The 22,657-nt window shown below is 34.3% G+C and overlaps 8 protein-coding genes across 8 annotated transcripts; 4 read left to right on the plus strand and 4 right to left on the minus strand.

Annotated features, from left to right (window-relative positions):
• Positions 1-183: 183 nt before the first annotated feature.
• Positions 184-6,235, plus strand: LOC125066401 (transportin-3). The gene is made up of 11 exons (XM_047674465.1): positions 184-426; positions 549-1,439; positions 1,967-2,146; positions 2,308-2,471; positions 2,785-2,998; positions 3,082-3,464; positions 3,795-4,121; positions 4,195-4,376; positions 4,456-4,553; positions 4,638-4,780; positions 5,207-6,235. The coding sequence occupies exons 1-11, from the start codon at positions 313-315 to the stop codon at positions 5,265-5,267; spliced, it is 2,757 nt and encodes a 918-aa protein (XP_047530421.1). The 5' UTR covers positions 184-312; the 3' UTR covers positions 5,268-6,235.
• A 795-nt stretch (positions 6,236-7,030) lies between these two features.
• On the minus strand, positions 7,031-10,010 carry LOC125066322 (chromatin assembly factor 1 subunit B). Its single transcript, XM_047674365.1, has 8 exons — positions 9,770-10,010; positions 9,457-9,684; positions 9,112-9,320; positions 8,759-8,937; positions 8,516-8,606; positions 8,180-8,383; positions 7,899-8,035; positions 7,031-7,678 (listed from the first exon to the last, which is right to left on the minus strand). Exons 1-8 carry the CDS (start codon positions 9,896-9,898, stop codon positions 7,032-7,034), a joined length of 1,824 nt encoding a protein of 607 aa, XP_047530321.1. The 5' UTR covers positions 9,899-10,010; the 3' UTR covers position 7,031.
• A 237-nt stretch (positions 10,011-10,247) lies between these two features.
• LOC125066319 (60S ribosomal protein L44) lies at positions 10,248-11,238 on the plus strand. Its single transcript, XM_047674361.1, has 3 exons — positions 10,248-10,339; positions 10,479-10,652; positions 11,070-11,238. The coding sequence occupies exons 1-3, from the start codon at positions 10,337-10,339 to the stop codon at positions 11,205-11,207; spliced, it is 315 nt and encodes a 104-aa protein (XP_047530317.1). The 5' UTR covers positions 10,248-10,336; the 3' UTR covers positions 11,208-11,238.
• Positions 11,239-11,493: 255 nt separating this feature from the next.
• Positions 11,494-12,542, minus strand: LOC125066234 (WASH complex subunit 3). The gene is made up of 3 exons (XM_047674232.1): positions 12,251-12,542; positions 11,985-12,149; positions 11,494-11,917 (listed from the first exon to the last, which is right to left on the minus strand). The coding sequence occupies exons 1-3, from the start codon at positions 12,299-12,301 to the stop codon at positions 11,639-11,641; spliced, it is 495 nt and encodes a 164-aa protein (XP_047530188.1). The 5' UTR covers positions 12,302-12,542; the 3' UTR covers positions 11,494-11,638.
• A 279-nt stretch (positions 12,543-12,821) lies between these two features.
• On the plus strand, positions 12,822-14,500 carry LOC125066233 (pre-mRNA-splicing factor SPF27). Its single transcript, XM_047674231.1, has 5 exons — positions 12,822-13,034; positions 13,301-13,464; positions 13,641-13,853; positions 13,999-14,152; positions 14,369-14,500. Exons 1-5 carry the CDS (start codon positions 12,960-12,962, stop codon positions 14,498-14,500), a joined length of 738 nt encoding a protein of 245 aa, XP_047530187.1. The 5' UTR covers positions 12,822-12,959.
• Positions 14,501-14,862: 362 nt separating this feature from the next.
• On the plus strand, positions 14,863-16,694 carry LOC125066231 (ubiquitin thioesterase otubain-like). Its single transcript, XM_047674230.1, has 5 exons — positions 14,863-14,992; positions 15,098-15,397; positions 15,639-15,860; positions 16,279-16,389; positions 16,563-16,694. The coding sequence occupies exons 1-5, from the start codon at positions 14,885-14,887 to the stop codon at positions 16,647-16,649; spliced, it is 828 nt and encodes a 275-aa protein (XP_047530186.1). The 5' UTR covers positions 14,863-14,884; the 3' UTR covers positions 16,650-16,694.
• Positions 16,695-16,890: 196 nt separating this feature from the next.
• On the minus strand, positions 16,891-19,623 carry LOC125066230 (putative E3 ubiquitin-protein ligase UBR7). The gene is made up of 2 exons (XM_047674229.1): positions 19,324-19,623; positions 16,891-19,009 (listed from the first exon to the last, which is right to left on the minus strand). Exons 1-2 carry the CDS (start codon positions 19,486-19,488, stop codon positions 17,015-17,017), a joined length of 2,160 nt encoding a protein of 719 aa, XP_047530185.1. The 5' UTR covers positions 19,489-19,623; the 3' UTR covers positions 16,891-17,014.
• Positions 19,624-19,883: 260 nt separating this feature from the next.
• On the minus strand, positions 19,884-20,699 carry LOC125066492 (radial spoke head protein 9 homolog). The gene has a single exon (XM_047674580.1). It carries the CDS (start codon positions 20,697-20,699, stop codon positions 19,884-19,886), a length of 816 nt encoding a protein of 271 aa, XP_047530536.1.
• Positions 20,700-22,657: the final 1,958 nt, after the last annotated feature.

Raw genomic sequence — 22,657 nt, forward strand, 5'->3', positions numbered from 1 at the left:
TCAAATATTTTGTAGTGAAAAATGCAAAAACACTTTAAACTTATTTTTTAAAAAATTCGTAGTAATTTCATACTGCTATTTCTTGTAAAGTTTATTTTTAGGAATTGTAATTTGTATGTTATCTTTGCTATCTTTTATCTGTGCAAAATATAAAATTTGTTCGGTTGTCGTTTGACGATTTGATTGACGTTGTTAATGTTTGATTCTTCTCAATTTTGAGTGCTTTTCTATTTTATTATTAGAATATGATGATTAATTTACTATTTCATACTGGAAGATTTTGAGATTTTCCCGTGAATTCATAAATCCACAATGGAGGCACCTTCAATGGACACTATTTACCAGGCCATTAATGCCTTGTATGATAACCCCAACCCAAATGAAAAGGAAAAGGCCTCGCGATGGTTAGGAGAAGTACAAAAATCTGTGAGTATTTCTATGTTTTAGTACAAACCGGTTTTTTATTCGATAGAAATATATAATATGTGTTTTAGAAATTTATTTATTATTGTTTTGAATTAAAATTTACCACGTTTGCCATTTTCCAGATTCATTCATGGAAAGTAGCCGATCAGCTTTTACAACAAAAGAAAGATGTTCATTCGTGTTATTTCGCAGCTCAAACGATGAGATCTAAAGTGCAGCATAACCTTTCGGAATTACCTCAAGAAGCCGTGGTCTCACTCAGAGATTCTCTCGTAGCTCACTTAGAAGGAATCTCTCCCGAAACAAGTTCAGCGATAGTCACTCAACTTTCATTGGCCTTAGCCGATTTAGCGTTGCAGATGACATCTTGGTCAAATTGTGTTGGTGATCTCATCAAATTATTTTCTAACAAAAATGACTTTGTCCTCTTAGAAGTATTAACGGTATTACCTCAAGAAATCGATTCATCAAGCTTAAAACTCGGTGAGAACCGCCGGGAAGAAATCAAATCAGAACTACGAGCAAATTCTCAATTAGTGACATTTTTCCTTAAAGAGTGTTTAAATAGTTCCCAAAGTACTAATATAGCATTGAAAATTGTTAAATGTATGACATCATGGATCCAGGTTAGGGCAATGAGTATACAGGAAGTGCCTCAGAATGCAGTTATTGGATTCAGTTTGCAGGTTCTAAGAGATCACAATTCTATAAACTTGCTGCACTCTGCTGCGTCTGACTGTATCTGTGCAATACTTCACTGTTTAGAGGATAATAATAATAATACAGAGGTAGAAAAGTTACTGTTTGATAGTGTTTCCTCACTAGAAGAGAGCTATCACATGGCAGTGGCTCACGAGGAAGAGGAGAAAGCTGCAAACTATGCTGGAGTGTTTACAGAGCTAGCAGAAACATTTTTAGAGAAGATAATCTTGTGCGCTGCAAATGGTAATGCACATTTTGCAATGAGATCTTTGGAGCTCTCACTCGTATGTGTTGGACATCATGACTATGATGTAAGTGCAGTAACCTTTATGGTTAATTTTGTGATTAAAAAAAAATGTGCATCAATTTCACATATAAGCATTACAAATGTGTGAAATGTAAATAAAAATAAACAAGATAAAGTCTAATATAATTTGTAAAATCTGTTGTATTTATTACTATGTTCAAAATATAAGTGGAAAAACATAGATTGAGATTTCAAATAGATTTCATTGTAATTGTATTAGTGATTTCAAACTAAAATTTGATTTCAAATCATTGCCAGATGTGTTTGTAAATTTTTGTTTAGTTCTCAGGTTGGTGGCTCAATTGGAATCAGTGGTCACAATCAATAATACACGTATTGATTATATATCTAATATTTTTGAATATCATGGAACATCACTCGTTACCAAATGTTATTTTTATGTTATTACTTATGCAATAACTATTGTCAGATTATTTTGTGAAGTGCTTGCACTAAAGTTCTTTTTACTAAATTAATATAACTGATAGTATTAATTTTTTTATACTAGAAATGTTTTGAAAAATATTACAGGTCGCAGAAATCACATTTAATTTATGGTATCGTCTATCAGAAGAAGTTTATGAGAGAGATTATCAACCGCTAACAGACGTATTCAAACCACATATAGAGAGGTTAATCGAAGCATTGGCCAGACACTGTCAGTGTGAACCTGACCACACACAGTTACCTGACGAAGGAGATGAATTCTATGTAAATTGACATATTCCATTTTAATACATTTGTCAATACTTCACAAGATATATTAATACTACAAGTACTTTACTGCTTCAACTCTGTATAAATATTTATATGTATATTGAAACTTGCAACAATTTGGAAGGATACTTATATTTTAAAAAACTTTTCCACAGGAATTCCGCATGAAAGTAATGGAATTAATAAAGGACGTTGTGTTCATTGTTGGGTCAAGTTCAGTGTTCCGACAGATGTTTGCAGTTCTACAGGCTGACTTGCCTTGGGAGCAAACGGAAGCAGCTCTCTTTATCATGCAATCTGTAGCTAAAAATATATTGCCGTAAGTATGAATTAAATTTCAAATTAAACTTAATTTAGTACTGATTACATAATCTGAGATTTATTGTAAAGGGTATTGTTAATATTCATAAAAGTGAAGTAAAAAAGTTTGAGATGCTTAGGTCAAAAATGTGATTTTCGAAGCCTCTAGCTCATTTAATAATAATATAATACATATATTGATCATTTTTGGAAATTTTTAGTAATTATTATGATAAAATTGGTCATTTTAATGTTTGTAAAATGATTTAAGCAAATATATGCCTCTCAGCAGTGAGATACCAATGTAATATCCAGCTTTGTATATTTTTCAGTGAAGAATATGAATATGTGCCAAAAGTAGTAGAAGCCATCCTCTCGATGCCCGAGGGCACGCACCCGGCGGTGCGGAAGACCTGCATCCTCCTGCTGGGCGAGCTCTGCGAGTGGATAGAGAGGCACCCAGAGTGCCTCGAGCCGTGCCTCCAGAGCCTCATCGGCGCACTGCAGGACCAGACCCTGGCGAACGCGGCGGCGACGGCTCTGCAGGTGACGCCCCCTCCCGCCTTCTCCCCCGCCGCCCTCGCCGCCCCCTCCCCGTGCCGCCGCCGACTCACGCCGTGCCCCCGCAGAACATCTGCGCCGCGTGCCGCAGCCACGCCGCGCCGCACGCCGCCACGCTGCTGCGCGCCGCGCGCCGCGCCGACGAGCTCAGCCTGGCGCCGCGCGCCGCCGCCGCGCTGCTGCGCGCGCTGGCCGCCGCCGTGGGCCGCCTGCCGCCCGAGCAGCTGGCGCTGGCCATGCGCGAGGCGGCCGCCGTGCAGCTGGAGGGGCTGCGCGAGCTGCTGGCGCGCGAGGCCGAGCCGCGGCGCGGTACGCGCAGCGACCCCGTGCTGTGGCTGGACAGACTGGCGGCGCTGTTCCGCGACGTGGACGCGCCGGCCGGGCCCGCCGCGCACCCCTGCCTGCCCGCCTTCCGCGACGCCTGGCCCGTCGTGCACGAGGTCATGAACAAGTCGGTCCCGGTTTATTTTAATCACCAAACGGTTCTTTCTGAATTATTGGGTTCTGACAGTGTGTGAGGACGTGGCCCTGCAGAAAATAAATTGCAGATTTTAATTGCACATTTGCTTGCGAATGGAGTATAAAAATTTCAATTAATATTTTTTACATTTTCACTAGTCAGTAAAAATTAAAAGCAGTAATTTTAATATGCCATAATATAATGTCTGGCTTCAGCCATATGTGAGATCCCAATAAGAAGAAATGTATGCATATAATCATTAAAGTAAAGACAAATCCGTCGATAACGTTACCGGTAAATTATTCGAGAGGCCGTCCGCAGGTACTCGCGCGAGGGCCGCATAATGGAGCGCGCGTGCCGCAGCGTGCGCTTCATGGTGCGCAGCACGGGCCGCCACGCCGCGCCGCTGCTGCCCGCACTGGCGCAAGCGCTGCCCGTGCTGTACGCCGTTCGCGCGCACTCCTGCCTGCTGTACCTGGCCGCCGTGCTGGCCGACGCGCTGGCCGACCCCGCCGACGCCACCGCCCAGCGCGCGCTGGCCCGCCTGCTGCACGCGCTGCTGCCGCCCGCGCTCACGCTGCTGGCCGCACCCGAGGCGCTGCGCGACAACCCCGACACGGTCGACGACCTCTATCGCCTCTGCGTGCGGTGAGTGCGAGTCGCCTGCGTCGGTACCCCCCGCCCTCGTCGACGTCCCCGCCTGACCGGCCTCGCTGCGCAGGTACCTGCAGCGCAGCCCGGGGGCGCTGCTGGCCGCGGAGGGCGTGCTGCCGCAGCTGCTGTCGCTGGGCGCGCGTGCGTGTGCGCTCGACCACCGCGACGCCAACTGCTCGCTCATGAAATTCCTGCACGATCTCGCCAGGATAGCTAACTCCACGCGCGAGGACGACCGCCAGGTCAAGGGTGAGACGCTCGACCTGCCCTTTTGCATTTTTTATAAAAAGTAAAGCTACTAATAACATACACTACATTATTTTTTCAGAGGCCATAAGCGCGACTCTGACGCAGTACGGCGAGACTCTCACGTTCGCTCTCCTCGAGGCCTCCGTTCTCCATCTGCACTCCTACATGCTCTCCGAGGTGAGATGGGTTTTCGAGTTTACATATACAATATAAATCGGAACATTATCGTTCAGGGGCGATCTGACGGCGCTCGTGTGGCAGGTGGCGGAGGTGATGCTGGAGCTGGTGTGGTGGCAGAAGCGCGCGGGCGCGGACTGGCTGGCAAGCGCGCTGCGGCGCCTGTCGCGCGCGCCGCCCGCCGCCACCGACCACCAGTGCTGGCAGTTCCACCAGTACGCGATCAGGTAAGTTACCAAAATATTTCTCTTCATCTCAACCATTTTCTAAGAGGAGGAGGAAATAGGAGGGTGAGAGGAGCGAGTAGTTTTTAACTTTTTGTAAAACATGACCGCAGATATGACTGCGGTCGTGTTTTACAAGTCTATTTTACATGACTCCGATATTACGAATGACTGTTCTACCTGAGTATCGTTTAATTATAATAAATAAAAGACTTCTGTTTATATATTATTATTTTATTTTTCATTTAATTTGAGATTTAGCAATAACTAGATTCTTTTCTATGGGAGGTATGAGGTGTGCAGAGGTTGTACACATTTGAATTTCTCAAATTTAGTTCATTAATTATTGTTTGAATACATTTCTATAAAAATATTGAACATGTTCTTTGCATATATTAAAAAATTAAGTAATAATAATATTAATTTCAGGGCTGAGAAATGCAAGGAAATGACCCGATTACTTCGAGACTTCGCCCGCCTCTACCGATAGACACAGTAATTACAAATTTGTTAATTGAGAGACGCACCACGCCAAGACTGAAACTTCCAGACGAAGCTTTTAAGTGTCCTGTTTCTTAAGTGACGAATTTATCAGTCGTTGTCGACATTCGTGGCTCCGTTAACCGGGATATCCTAAACTACACAGGAAAATGACACACGTTGTCATCCATTACGTACAATACAGTTTTCCATACGATGTTTTACAGAATACTAATAATTCTAACATCTTAATCTCGGTTTGCCTCGAACCTTTAATCTGTTTCAAGTGTTCTATACATTGAGGCTTTGAACCAACTTTAGACAAATATATATTTTAAAATATATGATTTTTAGTTATTTTGTTTACCAATAGGTAGTGTTAATATTGGTTCGACGTTGGTTAAATAAAACTTTACATTCATTCATTCAATAGAAATATGGTTACAATTTAAGTATTTGTTGGTGCCAGATTAATACATACATATAGTATGTGAACAAATTATGTGATGCTTACTAAATAATATACTAATAATAAAGTCGCTCGTAAGAAACAGGATTCAAGTGTAAAAATTGTTAACGATTACAACATTTATAGCAAAATACAGATGTAGATAAGAAAAAATTATGAATATCGAATATATTGTGGTATGTTACTGAAATTAATAAAATATATTGAATTGAATAAAAAAAAAATCTTCGTAATTTCGTTAACAAGGTGCCTCTCGACCAGATTATATAAATCTCATATCAAAGCAATAATTACTAATATAGTATTATAGAATTGTTTCAACATGATTTATTTGGACGATTTTGATGTGACTTAATACGGTACCTTCGCTTCAGTTTCGCTAAAGGTTAATGAATTACCTTGCGATAGGTAAGTACAGACACTAGAATATATTTTGTTATATTCTCTTTATTTGAATGTGATAAAACATGCAGTGAATTGTAAATATTTATTAAAATGTTTACCTTTTATATTCGCCTTTTATTTTATCTGTGACGACTAAACAGAATGAACCTCCAATTTTAATGAGTTATTTTATCAATAAAATGTAATATTTTATTGTTTCACCTTACAAAACGCCAGGATGTGACTATTGAAAAACATACAAAAAAATAAAATGTGTTACAAATGTTAACTGTTTAATAATACCATTTCATATAAGCAAAGTAATTTTAAACTAATAGTTTTATATGTCGTTTGTTACTAAGTAATACATGCCTATACATTTTTGTAGAGTAATATGAATGATTTATAAAAGTATAAATTATTTTAATTATGTTGAGAAGACTCGAACCTTCTATACAGTTATTTGTTACAACCAAAGAGTATGGATATGTTATACGCGGACTCTTACTAATAATACATCGAAATCAAGCACTATGCAATAAAGTACTTCAAAATATATATTTTGTCTAATAATGGTAATGAAATAAAAGAATTCAAGAATTGTCTTCTGAATGTTTACTAAAAACTGTGTTCCACAAAGATTAATTTTGGGTGCTTTTCTATTTTAGGCGTATATAAGAGATTTTCTTTTCGATCTTAATATTATTATAAATGAAGGTTTGGGTGTATTTTTGTTACTATATCATGAAAAAACCATAATAATCATTGTACGAGCACAAGAAAGTAAAGGTAAACTTTTTATAAATACCACATTCCAGCCAAGACAAGATGCCCAGTTGACAACGAACAATAAAAAATCTCATACAATACTTAAATATCTTTAATAAAATATTATTCATATAAATATAATATTCTTAATTATCACTTTTTCTTGCTGTTCTTAGGACTTGATAAGGTCACAAAACTAACTCTTCGAGGAGTTTTTGGACTTGCTACTGCTTTATTTACAACTGGCTCCTTCATATCTGTCACTTTAGCTTGCTTAAAGAAGTTACTCGTTTTTGAATTCGGCACCTCAGAATGCTTAGCAGGTAAATTGGTTTTTACTGGAGATATCCTTGAGTCAGGTAGAGATTTGTTTGTTTCTGCAGGTTTAGTTTTATTTTCTGTCGGTGACTGATTATCTAACTTTGAGTTTTCTGTTTCATCATAAACTAGTTTGATATCTTCACTATCTTCTATGACCATAATTTCATCTTTATTATTGTCAACATCCATTTCCTTAGGTTTTATTACGTCATTACTGGAGTTATCTGACCAAGACTGCATTGCTGTTTCAACTAATACATCTATTTTCACCGGTGTTTTTTGCTGTTGGCTGTTATCTATTTTAGCTTTCTTGGGAGATTTTTCACTTTTTTTCACTGGTAGATTTTCACCAGGTGTTTTGAATTTGATAAATGAATCTATTTTTGGTGTATTGTGGATTGTTGTTTGTTTTGTATCTGTTTTTATTTCCTCATTAGTGTCTTTTTCATTTTGTTGTGCTTCTTCAACTTCCATTGGTTCTGAAATAATAATATAAATAAATGCAAAGGGACTCAACAAAAGTAAAATTTGAGCCTTTGAATTGGCACTTGTTTAATTTTAACAGATATTTTATGATCTACTATTAATAGTAATAATAGATAAATATAAATCATAATATTTAAATATATATTGTTACAGTTTGGATATGATGGAATGAGATATAGGTCATTAATTTAAATTAATTTCTCAATGGCTTACCTGCATTTGGCTCAGTTAATTCATCAGGTAAAAACTCTCCTAACTCGCCGTCATTGAAGGTCACGACGGAACAGAAACCGTCTGTGCTGGAAGCAACCAGAATGCGTCCATTCGGTGACCAAGTCAGATCTGTGAGCCTGTGAATAATTGTTTACGATAAAAATGCTATATTAATGCTTGTTATCTGAAAAACGAATTCTCTATGTGTTCTATTACACAATTGTGTTACACAATATTGCAAAGTGCCTGTATAAATCCATGCCTGCCTTTGTGCACTGTACCTGGTGTAGTGCACGTTGGAGACCAGCGCGACGGGCGTGCGTTGCTGCGTGTCGTACAGCACGAGCGAGCGGCGCGTGGCCACGGCCAGCAGGCGGCGCGCGCCGGGGAAGGCGGGCGGCGGCGCGTGCGCGCGCGGCGCGAGGCGGCGCGGGGACCAGCGCAGCGCCAGCGCCGGCTCCGAGCACGGCAGCACGCACACCGGTCTGCGGGAAGACAGCTTTAAGCTTATACCAAGACTTTTGAATCACGTTTTTGCTGATTGATGTCCACAAATTGTACAAATTATATGACTAATACAATCTATATGATTAATAATGAATTCATAATATACTCACACTTTCAATGAGTATCTTGTATAAATATAAACAGCATTCATGGGTTTCATGTCAAGTTTGCTCTGTTCTGGCTCGATCCTGCCAGCGGGCACTGGAATGGACATACATTTTTCAATTCTAATTTCAGTAATACTTTGGGAGTTAAATAGATTTAAATATATTAAAATTTTATAAGTTTAGTAAAACCAATTAATTATTCAATATCAAAACTTTTAGGAAAATCAATAAATTAATTAATCTTACCAGCAATAAGAAGTCCATCAGGACTAAACTGTAATCTTCTGAAATATGTTTGCAAAGTATCATCGTGGTAAAGACGAACTTTCACATCATGTAATGCATGTTCTTTTGGGAAGGGAAGTATTGCCTTACTACTGCGTGACACTACCTTCTTTGAGTTCACATCAAAGGTGCGGAACACTCTGGAAAATAAGTTTAATTGGGTTTAATTTGTTAAATGTACCACCACTTCAGGTTTACAATATTTCAAGTTATATAAATAGAAATAATACAAACACAAAATTAAAAGTTATGAATTGTTTGATATGTTTTAATTAATTACAATGTGTGTATGATAAATGTCAAGACTAAATTACCGATCAGTACTCGTAGTAGCTATTAGCTGGCCTCGAGGATCCCATGCTACTCCTTGTACAAAGCCTTTGTGGTCTGACACTATGGAGCTATAGCGACCTCTGCCTACATCCCAGATAAGTAATTTGTTGTCAACAGACCCTGATGCCAGTTGTAGTGAAGAGCTGGACCAACTCATATCTAGCACATCTTCCATGTGGCCACGGAGAGTCTAAAATATTAAAATTCTTTAACTAAGATCTAATAATTTATAACAATAAAAATTTTTTTTTTTTAAAAACATGTAAATATGAAAATAGTTTTTTTTTCCAAACAACAAATGAAATTTATCATGAAGAAATACCAACCTTATGAATTACCCATGACTCTTTATATTGTTCCTCTCCTTCCATTGGTGGTACTGGATCTTCTGTTTTTTGTTTCCAAACAATAATAATTGATTCATCATCACCTGAGGCTAAGTATTGACCGTTTGGTGACCATCTCACGACATTCACCGCTTTTTGATGTCGTGTTAAATCTGCAGCTACTTCTAAATTTATGGATCCTTTTTCTGTTGTAGATATATACCATATCTAGAAAGATAAGATAGAGGACATGCTGATTGTAACAAATAAAAATAAATATATAATAATTTGTAATAATAGTTTTTATATTTACAAGAACATGAGAATCGGTGCCTCCAGTTGCAAGTCGCAAAGGTTCATTAGGTTCAGATTTTGGCTGGAAGTCTACACTTAAAACGGGATCTCTATTGTGCCACGATATTTCAGGTATAGCGAATTTCATGTTTTATTCACAAATTGTTGTCGGTATATAAATACAAAATAAATGGTAAACTTAACACAAAACAAATTGTAAGTGCAAACTGCAAAAGTAAAATAAAAACAAACTTGTCACTTTTGGCGCGAAGCAAACAATTTTAATATTAGCAAATACCGTATAGATATATACAGATAATAAATGCAGATTTGGAAATCTGGTGAAATGTTAATTTGATCTATATAAAGTCAATTATTTTTTGTTTAAATTATGCTGGATTCACGTAAAATTTAAATTCTCTATAATTGAACTACATAATAATTATAGTTCTAAATCTTATAACTATTACTCAAAAGACAGGAGGCTCTGCTAGTAAAAAAAAAACCATATTCAATTGTCAACGTCAAACGATTACCTCTTTCTTTCTAGTTGACGTTTGGCTGGTTGATATCAGACAAAACGAAAATGGTGTGTGTATTTTAAAAATATCCTTTAAAATCTCATCAAACTTTTAAGATTTTCGTGAATTGATTAGTGATATAATTATGTAGTGTCATTATCTTAACAGTGACGGTCATATTTCATTTTCGGCACTTATACATTTCAGGTGAACGTACCAAAACAGCGGAGGACATACTGCAAAAAATGCAAAGTCCACAAGGTACACAAAGTATCACAGTACAAAAAGTCCAAGGAAAGGCACGCCGCTCAGGGTAGAAGACGTTACGACCGTAAACAGCAGGGTTATGGTGGTCAGTCCAAACCCATCTTCAAAAAGAAGGTATGTTGGTGACTTTAACCTCTATTCCGTAAATAACCGATCATCGTTAACAGTTGTTTTTATATATTTAGTGATTTATATTTGAATAACCAATTATATTTATATATGTGAAGTATTTTAAATCTAATTCAATGTGTGCTAGACTTGTTGATATAACTAGGTTTATCATGGCGTACCTATTAATTGTTGAAAACTAACTTTAGTTAAAGCGACACGTAAATGAAACTGTATAAAAAAAGTAAATTCGTTATTATTAAAATGTAATTGCTTCTTTTGACAATATGATGGTGAATAAAATTATGTGATAGATATTGTCTATTTGTCTTTGAATGTGTGTATGTAATATTTTCATTACTAATCACCTTACTGTCACAATAAAAAATTGAGTGAGTTTTTAATGTGTAATGTTTTTAATAGGCGAAAACTACAAAGAAAATTGTACTCCGTCTGGAATGTGCCGACTGCAAGGTGAGATCACAAGTTGCACTCAAGCGTTGCAAGCACTTCGAACTTGGCGGAGACAAGAAGAGGAAGGGACAAATGATCCAATTCTAAACTGCCTAATAAATAAGATTCCACACTAAAAGGTTTTTTATTTGCAAACACTAAGATTATCTATAGACCCTACATTTACCTCAAAATATTACAAAATAGCCTATTTTGTGCAAGATTTTAGATTGCATCAAAACAAATTAATTAAAAGATTGTGCAAATTAGACAAATAATATAAATATAGAAATAGGCAATTCAGATGTACTTACACTATTTAATTATCAATGTTATCTGAACTCCAACCATTTTTGATAATCTTTCTTTTTTTTATATAAAATAAACTAAGAGGCATTTTATTAAACCTTTATTAACTATTTCAATAACATAACAGCTCAGCATTGTACTATAATTATTATAAACATTAAAAAATATACTCAATTGTGTAGAAATACAATTTGGAATAACAGTTTTTCAAGCTCAACTTATAAAAGTAATCATTTCTTCATTATTTTGTCTAATTCATTAGGATCTAGTCCTTCCAGTGATATTTTTAATTTAACAGCATCTATTGGTACACCAACTTGTACCATTTTAATAAATCTTTCATATTCAGGTTTAATAGTTTCTGTTGCATTTTTATTTTCAGGTTTATTGTCATCGTCATTGTTTGTAACTGTTTCGTTTATTTCTTTTGGTGTTTCAATTGTAGATTCCTTTGGTTTTAGGTTATCTGTTTCTGTTGCTATTTGTGCTACTTCAGGAATTGAAGATAGCTGTGAATAAATAAAACTTTAAAAATTGTTCTTTATATATATTTATCATATTGATTTAATTTCATACCCTTGCTTCTAGTAACACCATAGTAGCATTGATTTTTTCTAATTTCCTCTCAAACTGCATCAGTTTCTGTTCACATCTTTTGGCAAAATTATTTAAAAACTGGACTGTTGTTATTACAAAGTGGTTTACAAAAGCTAATGTACGTTTTTGTTGCAAGGCTGCAATCTGGAATTTTTATTAACATATTAGAATATTATATAGGTATATCGAGCTTATAGTGTTATATTAATAAACATACTTAATATTATCATGATTTTGTTACATACCTTTGTTAGGTCTAAGTTGGCAATTTCTTGATTTATTATTGTATCTTGCATTTTAAAAAAGAATTCACGGCGTATAATTATAATATTTATTTTTGTAATTACTTTAAAATTAATGCATTAACATCTCGTTTCTTTGCTAAGTATCTACTTTTTTTTGTAAAAAGTGATCACAGTTTATATTTTTCCAGTTTCGTTATATTTACTATTTAGTGTATAATTGGTCTATTGACGATTAAAGTAATAAATGTAGGTAATCATTTTATTCAAGAAAAAAAACTTTAGTGTTTATCAATTTGTCAATAAAAATGAGTAATTGTAAATTAAGCAATTCTAGCACAGATTATAGTAAGTGTACGAAAAACAAAAAGTGACAATTAATAACGTTTGGAAAGATAAAAATAATAGTTTAAATAAACGGTTTTGTTTTAATAATGAATTATAGTATTAATTAAAAATATTTACATCGTGAGTTACCATCCAGGAATGTATAAATTTTTTTAATGGACTAGAAACTTGCTCTCGTGAGAAGTGACATAACTTTTAAGTGACAATGTCAATTGACAAACCTAACGTCATAACAATAGTAACGCGCTCTAGTTTCAGTTTATACGAAAATTCAATTATTTATAATTTTAGTCCAGGACCTAGTATCCCCAATACGTTCAGAAGTTAACCGTTTTCAGAATTTCCTACCAGATATTATAATAAAATGGCTGGGGAAGTCGTAGTGGACGCTTTACCTTATATTGACCAGGGTTACGATGACCCGGGAGTTAGAGAAGCGGTAAGATTTTAATGTTTTTTTGTTCTAAATGTATATCGTTTACAACATAGTAATGATATGTTGATGTAGCAAATAGTAATAAACAAACAGGAATAACATTTTAACAGAGAAGTAATAAGATGGCAGCAGTTTTGATTTGTATCAAACAAACAGCTTATTTGAACTTATTTTATGTGCTCAATATTATTTAACCTTTTCTACGTATACCTTGTACGTACATATTGATCATTTACAACGTTTTATAATTTGTTGAATAATATTTAAAGGCTCTGGCAATGGTTGAAGAGGAATGCCGAAGATATAGACCAACAAAGAATTATCTTGAAAATGCTGGCCCAGAGCCAAGCACTGCATTTGAAACACCAGCACTTCAGAGAGAGATGGAGAGGGTCCAACAACGTTTGCCTATGGAGCCTTTATCCATGAAGAGGTAAATTTTCAATTCTTAATGACATCAACAATGAGAATACAAAACTTAAGTAATGATTGACCTCTCTACCGTTATTTTATTTATTTTTATTCAATTAAGCCAATCATTGTCTCACAACTTATTTAACAAAACCTCAATAAAACCCTTATACATATTATATATAAACCAATTTTCAGATATGAGTTACCTCCTCCACCAGCAGGCCGACTTGGTGAACCAGCAGCCTGGGTGGAGGCTGTGGACAATTCTCATGCACAGCTCTCACATCAGGCAACTAGGGTACTGAACTTGGAGTTGCAGTTACATTACAGTACAGAAGCCTGGCGTTCCTATTTAAATGTTCTACAGGCTCTAGTGATCAGATCTCAGAATGTTCATTCACAGTTACGGTAAGGGAACAATACAAAATGGAAATAAAAAATGTTGGAACAATTCCTTGTACCAAGTACCCTTCCTATATGCTTTATGCAGTTAATCAATTGATTATTTTCTGATACTAAACTTATATTTTGAATTGCTCATATATATTTATAGGAAACAGATAGCAGCAGTAAATTGGGAACGTAAGAGATCCCAGACAGCAAGTGGTGCACGTCTACGGGCCCTGCGCCGGCGATGGGCACAGCTGGTCTCTGATAACTACCGTCTAGAGAGGGCTATAACTCAGCTTGAGATACAGTTAGAGAAGGTGAGGTGACTCTTAAGTAACAGTTAAATTCAATTTCAATCAAGGCCCTTTTGATAATTATTCAATTAAGTACTGTTACTACTTCTAGATATATCCATAATAGATTCAATTAGTGAAACAAATAGCACACTAAAAAATATCTTTAGAATATTTTTTCTTAATCTTTACTAAAGTACATAACCTTCATAATTAACCAATAATTTATTTACTATATAGGCAAAAGGTCAAGCAACAGCAGATGAAGCTCCTGAAATGGATATGGAAGCAGTCAAAAACTTGCCTGATAAACTCAATTCTGAAACAGAGAAAGAAGTACAGAAGAAAATCGAAGATATGTTTGCAGATTAATTCATTGTAATTTTAATACATTTATATTTATAAGTACATATTTTTTTTTATTAATTACAAACCTACTTAATAACAACTAATTTCTTTGGCTGCTAAATCAATAGAATATATTCAATTAAAAAAAATATTTTTATCTCGCTTATCTTAACTAGATCAAGCGAATGTGATTTGTTGCAGTTATGATGTAACTACATACTATGGTTTAGGTTTTTAAAAGGTGAGTATAAGAATGACATTAAGACCTAAGGTCACCAGGTAATTAATGTGTTATTTTTGAATTATTAACCATTTATTACCTGTGAATACGAGTATGCGAATGAACTGTTTTGTCAAATTTAGATTGTCAGTTGTCATTTGTCAATATTATTTTTATTAAATTTAAAAATGGCGGACGATGCATCCAGCAGTAGTGCCTGTGCCGGTAATTCTGTTGATAATTCAATAAATCAAGATGAATTAATTATGAAACAGCAACGTGAAATAGAAAAAGAGGTAAAGCCAAAAAAATCTTACTTACGTTAACCACTTTTTAATTAAATTTCTTTCTTTTTTCCATTTACGAGGTAACAATGACACGATGTTTGTATTTGTTTTTAGATATCGGAGACCATTCCTCTCGTCGGAGATCTCGAAGCGCTATCGACTTTAGAAAAAGAATACAATGAAGACCCCATTTATTTGTTAAAAGTCAAAGATCTATCTGCCAAATACAAAAACATTAGGAGAACCAGGCCGGACGGCAATTGCTTTTTCCGTGCCTTTTCGTATGCTTATTTGGAGCACCTCCTCACTGATAAAAATGAATATGATAAATTTTACGAAATAGCCAAGAACTCAAAAGAAATACTTGTTGCTTTAGGATTTCCTCAGTTCACTGTTGAAGACTTTTATGAGACGGTAAGCTATTGTTATTTATTATACACATGCAAAAAAAATATACATTTATTACTGTTTAGACAAAAGAATGTTAAAATTATAATGTTTTAATATACTTGATAACATTTTCACTTCATTAAATCAGTGAGGATAATTTGCCAGCACTTGTAGGGTTTGCTGAGAACAATTTATTTAATTCTAATGTGATGAAAGGCTTCAGACTATGAAGTTTTTAGTGGCTTATTTTATTTTATTTTTTAAGTTTATGGAAGTCATACAAAGAGTTGGTGAACAAGCGGGTGGGTCCCTGGAAGAGCTGGGATCAATTAGAGAGGAACTACACGATAAGTTTAATAAACAGGGTTATTCAGACTATATAGTGGTGTACCTGAGACTCATTACATCAGGTCAGCTACAAACCCAGCATGACTTCTATCAAAACTTTATTGAAGGATCCCGCACTGTTACAGAGTTCTGTAGACAGGTAAGTTATTAATATTTAATTATATAAAAAAAATTACAATACAATATTGCATGTCACATTGTTGTAAAAATTTTTGTTGATATTTATATTATAATCTATAAAAACTGGCTGGTGCCAGTAGCCACTCTGAAAAATAAGCAAAGCTAAATTCTGAAATAAGAACAGAGTATTTACTATCATAATTAAATAATATTTGTTGTAACAAATATTATTAAATTGTTGCTCCATAGCTTAAACTTTTTTATTATTATTATAAAAAAGTATGTATTTAATTTATTTCTTCGATAAAAATAAAGTACCTAGGTGGTCATACCCAGATCAACAACACAACACTGTAATTAATCATTTCACAACATTGTCAAGAATTTTAGCATAATTATGCAAAAAATTAAAACATTTACTGTCATTTGTTTTGTAGGAAGTTGAACCAATGTACAAGGAGTCAGACCACATTCATATCATAGCTCTGAGTAATGCACTTAATGTCGGCGTAAGGGTTCGCTATATGGACCGTGGGGAAGGCAGCCAGGTATAAAACACTGTATTTTTAATATATATTTTCTAATCAAAAATACAATTTATCTTAATAAATTTTCTTTGGAAGTTAATATACACATTAACTGGATAAAATTTTATTGTATTTATTGCCTACATGCTCTATGATTCTAAGCTATATTTGATAAATAAAAAAAATATTCACAGGTGATTGCACACGACTTTCCCGATGGAGCCAAGCCTCTTGTCCATTTGCTGTACCGACCTGGCCACTACGATATTTTGTATGCGTGATTGTGTTGCGCATTTAATACATATTAAAGTTAATTATCTTACTCATTTGTTGTTTTTTATTTCAATAACATTATAAAATATGATAATTAAAATAGAAATAAAAATTGTTTGTACATTCAACTAAACAAAATGAAGTAAGGTATGTATTTTAACTGACTGTGTTTGGTTTGTCTGGTTTAGTTAATTTCTGTAGGAGAATGGCCAACAGCTACTAATGATTCAAAGAAAAAAAAATGCTATATATTTCGTAAAAAGGCACTGTCTTGTCATATTGTTTATTTATTAAACTTTTCAAGTTAAAATACTAAATCTTATTTATTACATTGAAATAAAGAACAAAGTAGAAAATTATGTCAAAAAGGAGATTATCTGCAGAAATAAACACCATCCGATTGTCGTTTAGGTTTCATTCCTGCAAAGAAAGCCTTAATGTCTTCTTCCTTGACAATTTCTTTTTTGTCTTTAAAACTTTTTAGGAAATCTAGTAACTTGTCTCTCATTCTATTGTATTCGGTCAGAGCATTTATTTGTTGGATTCTGTCTAAAGATGATAATGCTTGCAATCCTTTTTCATACTGCGTTGCTGGTTCACCATTTATTTTTTGTTTGCCTAAGCTTTCATAGGCACTGACAGTGTCTTCAGGATCAGTTAAAAATAAAACTGAGAGGTCATTATACATTGATAAACATTCTTGACAGGTGCAGAGTTTCTGTCGGAAGTTTGATGGCCAAAATGTAGCTCCTTTGTATATTTTTTTTATTCCTTTCGGTCTTATGCAAAGGTTACCATCAAGTTTTGGTTTTTTAGCTCCCACATTATCAGAATTTTCTTCTGTGAACTTTCTTTTTTCTGAGCTGCCAGATTCTACTTCCTTATTACTCTCATTTTGAGTAGTTGCCTCTATAGAATTGTTATCTTGTCTAGGTAAGTTTTCCAATTGAATTTTATTTTCACTGGAACTTTCAGACTCTGTTGAAACAATGGTAGTTTCAGAATTATTAGGATTATTAGAAATATTTTCATTTGGTACTATGGCTTCATTAGAAATTTTATTTGTATCAATTATCTCATCACAAGTTTTAAAATTTTCTGCATTGTCAGAAATGTTTTCAATCTCTGACTTTGGTTCATTTGTTTCCACAGGGTCACTCTTAATATCTCTTGTTGATGAGTCTTTGTCAGTAGCATTATCATTATTCTCAACTGTAACTGTTTTTTGATTATCATCTTCAGGATCAGCTAAAAGTCTGTCTTCTTCCATTTTCTCTGCATTCATTGAAGTTGATTTCATGTCTTCTTCAATTTTAGTGTTTTCTGCATCATCTTGTGCATTGTCTTCTCTTACTTTATTGATATATGTTTCACTGTCTTGTTGGTCTTTTGATTTTTCTACACCCTTAGACTCATTAGAAACATTTTCTTCATTAGTATTACTTTCCAAATTATCACAAATCATGGCAGTGTCATCAGTTGGATCTTTTAAAACATTGTCACTTTTTAAAACAGAGTCCACTTTAGTTTCAACTTCAGTAATATTATCTTGCTCACTTTGGTCATTAGTTAGTTCTTGTGTTATATTTGAAGTAGTGTTTTCTGAAGATAAATTTGTTTGTGGGTCCTGTTCTGATTGGTTAGTTTCCATAGGATTTTCTGTGATATTTTCTTTGTCACTTTCATTGCATTTATTTTCATTTTCTTCTACATTTTCTAGTAAGGCTGTATCTTTAGTAACTGCACTAGTATCAGGTTTTTCTTCTGTAGTCTCATCTTTGGATTTATTTTCAATTTGATTTAATTTAGAGTCAGTAGCTTCTTCAGTTTTATTACCAATGATTAATTTAGAATTATTTGTATTACCATTAACGGTTACTATGTCCACCTCAATACTTTCTGTATTAACAGCTAAATCACTATAGTCATGCAAGAATTCATTTTTATCCATACAGATTTTACAAATCATTTCTGAGTATTGCTCATTGGCTGGAACTGTGGATTCCAGGTGTGATGCATGCAACCAGTCTTCACAAATGATACATTGAATCATTTCATCTTCAACAGTTGACTCAGGGTCAGGATAGGGTCTTTGGCAGGTACAGTATAAGCCACTGAAGTTTTGATTATAATAGTTGTCTTCATTTAGGTCAGATTTTACAGAAGTAAAAGTACAGGGATGGGAATTGAACTTAGGATTGCCACAATCACATCTGAAATTACGTTTAGTGTAAAGTTCAATTAGTTCATGGTTTTCATGGCACATCAAGCTGCAAGCAAGACACACACCAGCTCTCTTCTTTGGGTCTGATTTGGCTTCAGGACAGCATGTCAGGCATGCATATAAAGCTTGCCTTTTTATATAGCCCTGAAAATAAACAAAACACACTGGGTTCAATATACAAGGCACATAACTTATACGTAAATATAAGTAGAAAGCAGAAGTATGGAGTAATTATATCAATTATTGAAAAAATGCTTGTCTCTCGTCACACACACGAGTGATTCAATAGGGTGTGAGTACAATAAAATCATTATCAGGATATACTAATATAGATGAATTTATAATTAGACTTTCGAAACAGTTGCAACCGTCAGTAGCAGGTGTTTTACTAAATAGAATTGACCTTTGTTACAAAACAGAATCCTATGATTTTTCAGGCTGGACTTAATGAGACATACCTTAGAATAGGTGCAATTTTTATCGTCCGACGCTCCTAATACTGCGTTAGCATCTTCTTCAAAATCTTCCTGTTCTTGCAAGACGTCCATCATTGTAACAACTTTTTCCCCGTCACATTCGGACAGGTCCGCATCTTCAGCCGTAGTTTTGATATCGCTTGCCATTTTCCAAAGTAATACAGTTTATATTTATACAAAGTTAATGTTGTGTAATTATTTTAACAAAGAAAGTAAAAGCCGGTTACAATACAAATGAGCGCCAACACTTTTATACGACATAAATGTCGACCCCAATAAGGAACGAAATGAACGAATTGAATGAAATTCTAATGACATTGGGTGACAATATAAATAGTCGATGTTGCCAATTTGACATTTATTTCGTTATTTTTTTATTTATATTTTATATTAGGTATATGTTTATTATGAACTTTAAACATAAAAATCTAAAAGGCTTACATTCTTTTTGTCATAAAAATCGATTATTATGAAGGATTTTTCTAATTATTATTAAGACAAACAATAAATTTATTTGAAATTATTATTTATACAATAAATATTTAAAGTAAAAATGGTACATCCAAATTTTTTCTTCCGTTCCCAACGTATAGAAAACCACTTTCAGGCGTTCGAACTTTATGAAAAAACATCATACCAGGCCAGTATAAACTTTTCAAATAAACAATACTTCCATTTTGCTCGAGCGACAAATTCCAACAGCCATTAGGTATATCTTGATCTATAGAATCTAAAAAATCCATACTATAATTGTAGTCTGGTCTGGTTAAAAGATTAGTATTCCAACGATGCTGAGGTGGGCGGATATGTAGATACGATTTAGTAAGTTTTGCTTCAGACGCTGTCAATCCATAGTAATTAGGATTTATAACGACAGTTGAATCAGGGTGTTTTATCAACTGCCCCCTAGAACAAATCTCAGCTTCCTCACAAATATTGCTTATCGTAGCAGCGATTCGATTCTCTTCTTTCATAAACTGGCATCGGTCAGGGTTATTCTCTTCCAATGCCTCATCTAATATTTTGATTTTTAATGAGGGGTCTCCACGGAAAGGGAAGGTTGTTAGTAATGAAAGATGCTTGTATTTCTTTTTCGCTTTGGGTAGCAAACCCCAGAATTTGAAGTCCGTCGTGTAAAAGTACTTTCTGTCTGAGATGGCATCCTTATTTATGCCTACAGCGATGTGATAATCTGTATCAACTGCGTGGAATTGACCCCAGTATTGAACGTAAGCGAAATGATTTTCAACCTGCAGAAGTGTTAGTGAGTTCTGCAATAGTGATATTAGTTCGTTACTAAGTATTTTTCCATTGACGTTCACATATTCTTTGTACTCCCACAGCTTATGGACGTTCATTGTATTCTCATATATTTTAAAAGTTATTTAACAATATGTTTCGTATGTGAATTTAACGTTAATTATATACATGTATTGTAATATAGTAAGTCTTTCATATAGATAAATTATATGTCAACGTCCTTTTTTTTTTTCGAAATAGTTTTAAGTGATATATGCCAAATTAGTAATAAATAGGTTTACCTGTATATTTTAACGTTTATTATTATCACAACATTAATAAATAAATATAATTCTTTATTGTAACAGATTTAAAATTAAGGAACTTGTTAAGGCATTTTTTATCCGCGCTATAGTGCTTGTTGATGAGACAGTTATGGACGCTTTTACGGTAGATATTTGTTTTTTCTTAAGGGTCATCAGAAGGGGCCATGTAAAATGATTCTCATTTCTCGAATGACAATTACGCGACATCAAATATTTGCTAGCCCTCTGTTGGCCGTAATTCGTAATACGATCCAAAATGTGTCTAGTTTAACTTGAGCCCAACATAGGAACCGTTCTGTAGTTGTGGAAGACCAACTTCTTTTTGAAATAAGGATAAACTTTAGAGACAAATTACTTATTTTACGGAAAGCGGGCATCGTATTGCTTGTTTGTAGACTCCTGGGTAACATTTATAAGAAATATAACCGTTCCAATTTATGAGTGGTGTATTCAGACTTATTGAATGGTAGAAAAATAATAATAATATGGAAATTGTGCTGAATTATATTACAATATTTATTTATATTTATTAATTTTAATTTATGTATTACATAAGTTTTTACTTAATTGAAATTAAAAAGTTATAATTTCATTAATACCTCCCTCTCATCGCCTATATACGCTTTGGAATAAATTCCAAAACTACTGTTTAAAACGGAGAGCAGGACCAAGTCCATCAGTGGGACTATTATTATAGTCTGTTACTTTAGTTCCATCAATTTCGTCATACATAATCTTTTCCCAAAAATACGTTCTACTGCAAAGCTTATATCATGTTATACTACAATACGACGTAAATTATCTACTCGTCGCAAGAGGGCACTTTATAAGTAAAAATGATTTTTGCTATAGATTAAGTAGATTGGATATTGTATAATCTTTCATTGATATTTCATAGTTCAATTACTCAATTATTTGTATTTTTGTACAACCACTTATTAAATTTTTATTGGATGGCAATTGCTTCTACTGTCTCATAGATGGCGGTAAGATGACTAAAACAATTTTATTATACCAAAATAGTTTGACCCTGTTTCGATTTTAGAACTTCTGTGTTTGTGAAAATTATGCAAATAAAAACACAAATAACAAGTACAAGTTTTTATTATTTTAGGCGATTGACTACGATCCATGATGATATCTTAAAATATACATAATATTGACTTTTTATATGAGATTTTTTATTTTATTTTAAGATAAGGTTTATTTGTTAGTATCGATACGATATTTTAATATTGTATAAATAATCGTGTAAAGATATTAAGGTAATACGGTAGATGAGAGACGCTCCAGTGGACTATCTAAATCGAGCAAACATTACCGTTTTCAGAGTGTAAATGTCATTCAAATGCTACCGTTAAAAACCGGCAAAATATTTAACGAAACCTGCATGAAAATCGAAAAATACTACGCTACCTCTATCTACGCTGTTTTATTTAACAGTTCTTTCCTTATTCTATTAATATAATAAATATGAGTAGGGCAACATAATTTTATAGTAAATATAATTATATACGACCCAACTGTATATATCCTACGCTTCGCTTAAACCATCCGAAGGTAGTCTCGAGCTTTATTTGTCTGAACAGACAAATAAAGCTCGAGACTACCTTCAAATAAATACTGCTACAAAATAAAATGTTAAAGAAAAACACAAATTAATATTTGATTTAAGTTTTATTTAACACCTCAATTGTTACATTGTTTTTAGTCACCTATCCCGATTTTCAGTTATTATTTCAGTTATGTTC

The sequence above is a fragment of the Vanessa atalanta genome, chromosome 9, assembly GCF_905147765.1.
Source record: "Vanessa atalanta chromosome 9, ilVanAtal1.2, whole genome shotgun sequence".
NCBI lineage: Eukaryota > Metazoa > Arthropoda > Insecta > Lepidoptera > Nymphalidae > Vanessa > Vanessa atalanta.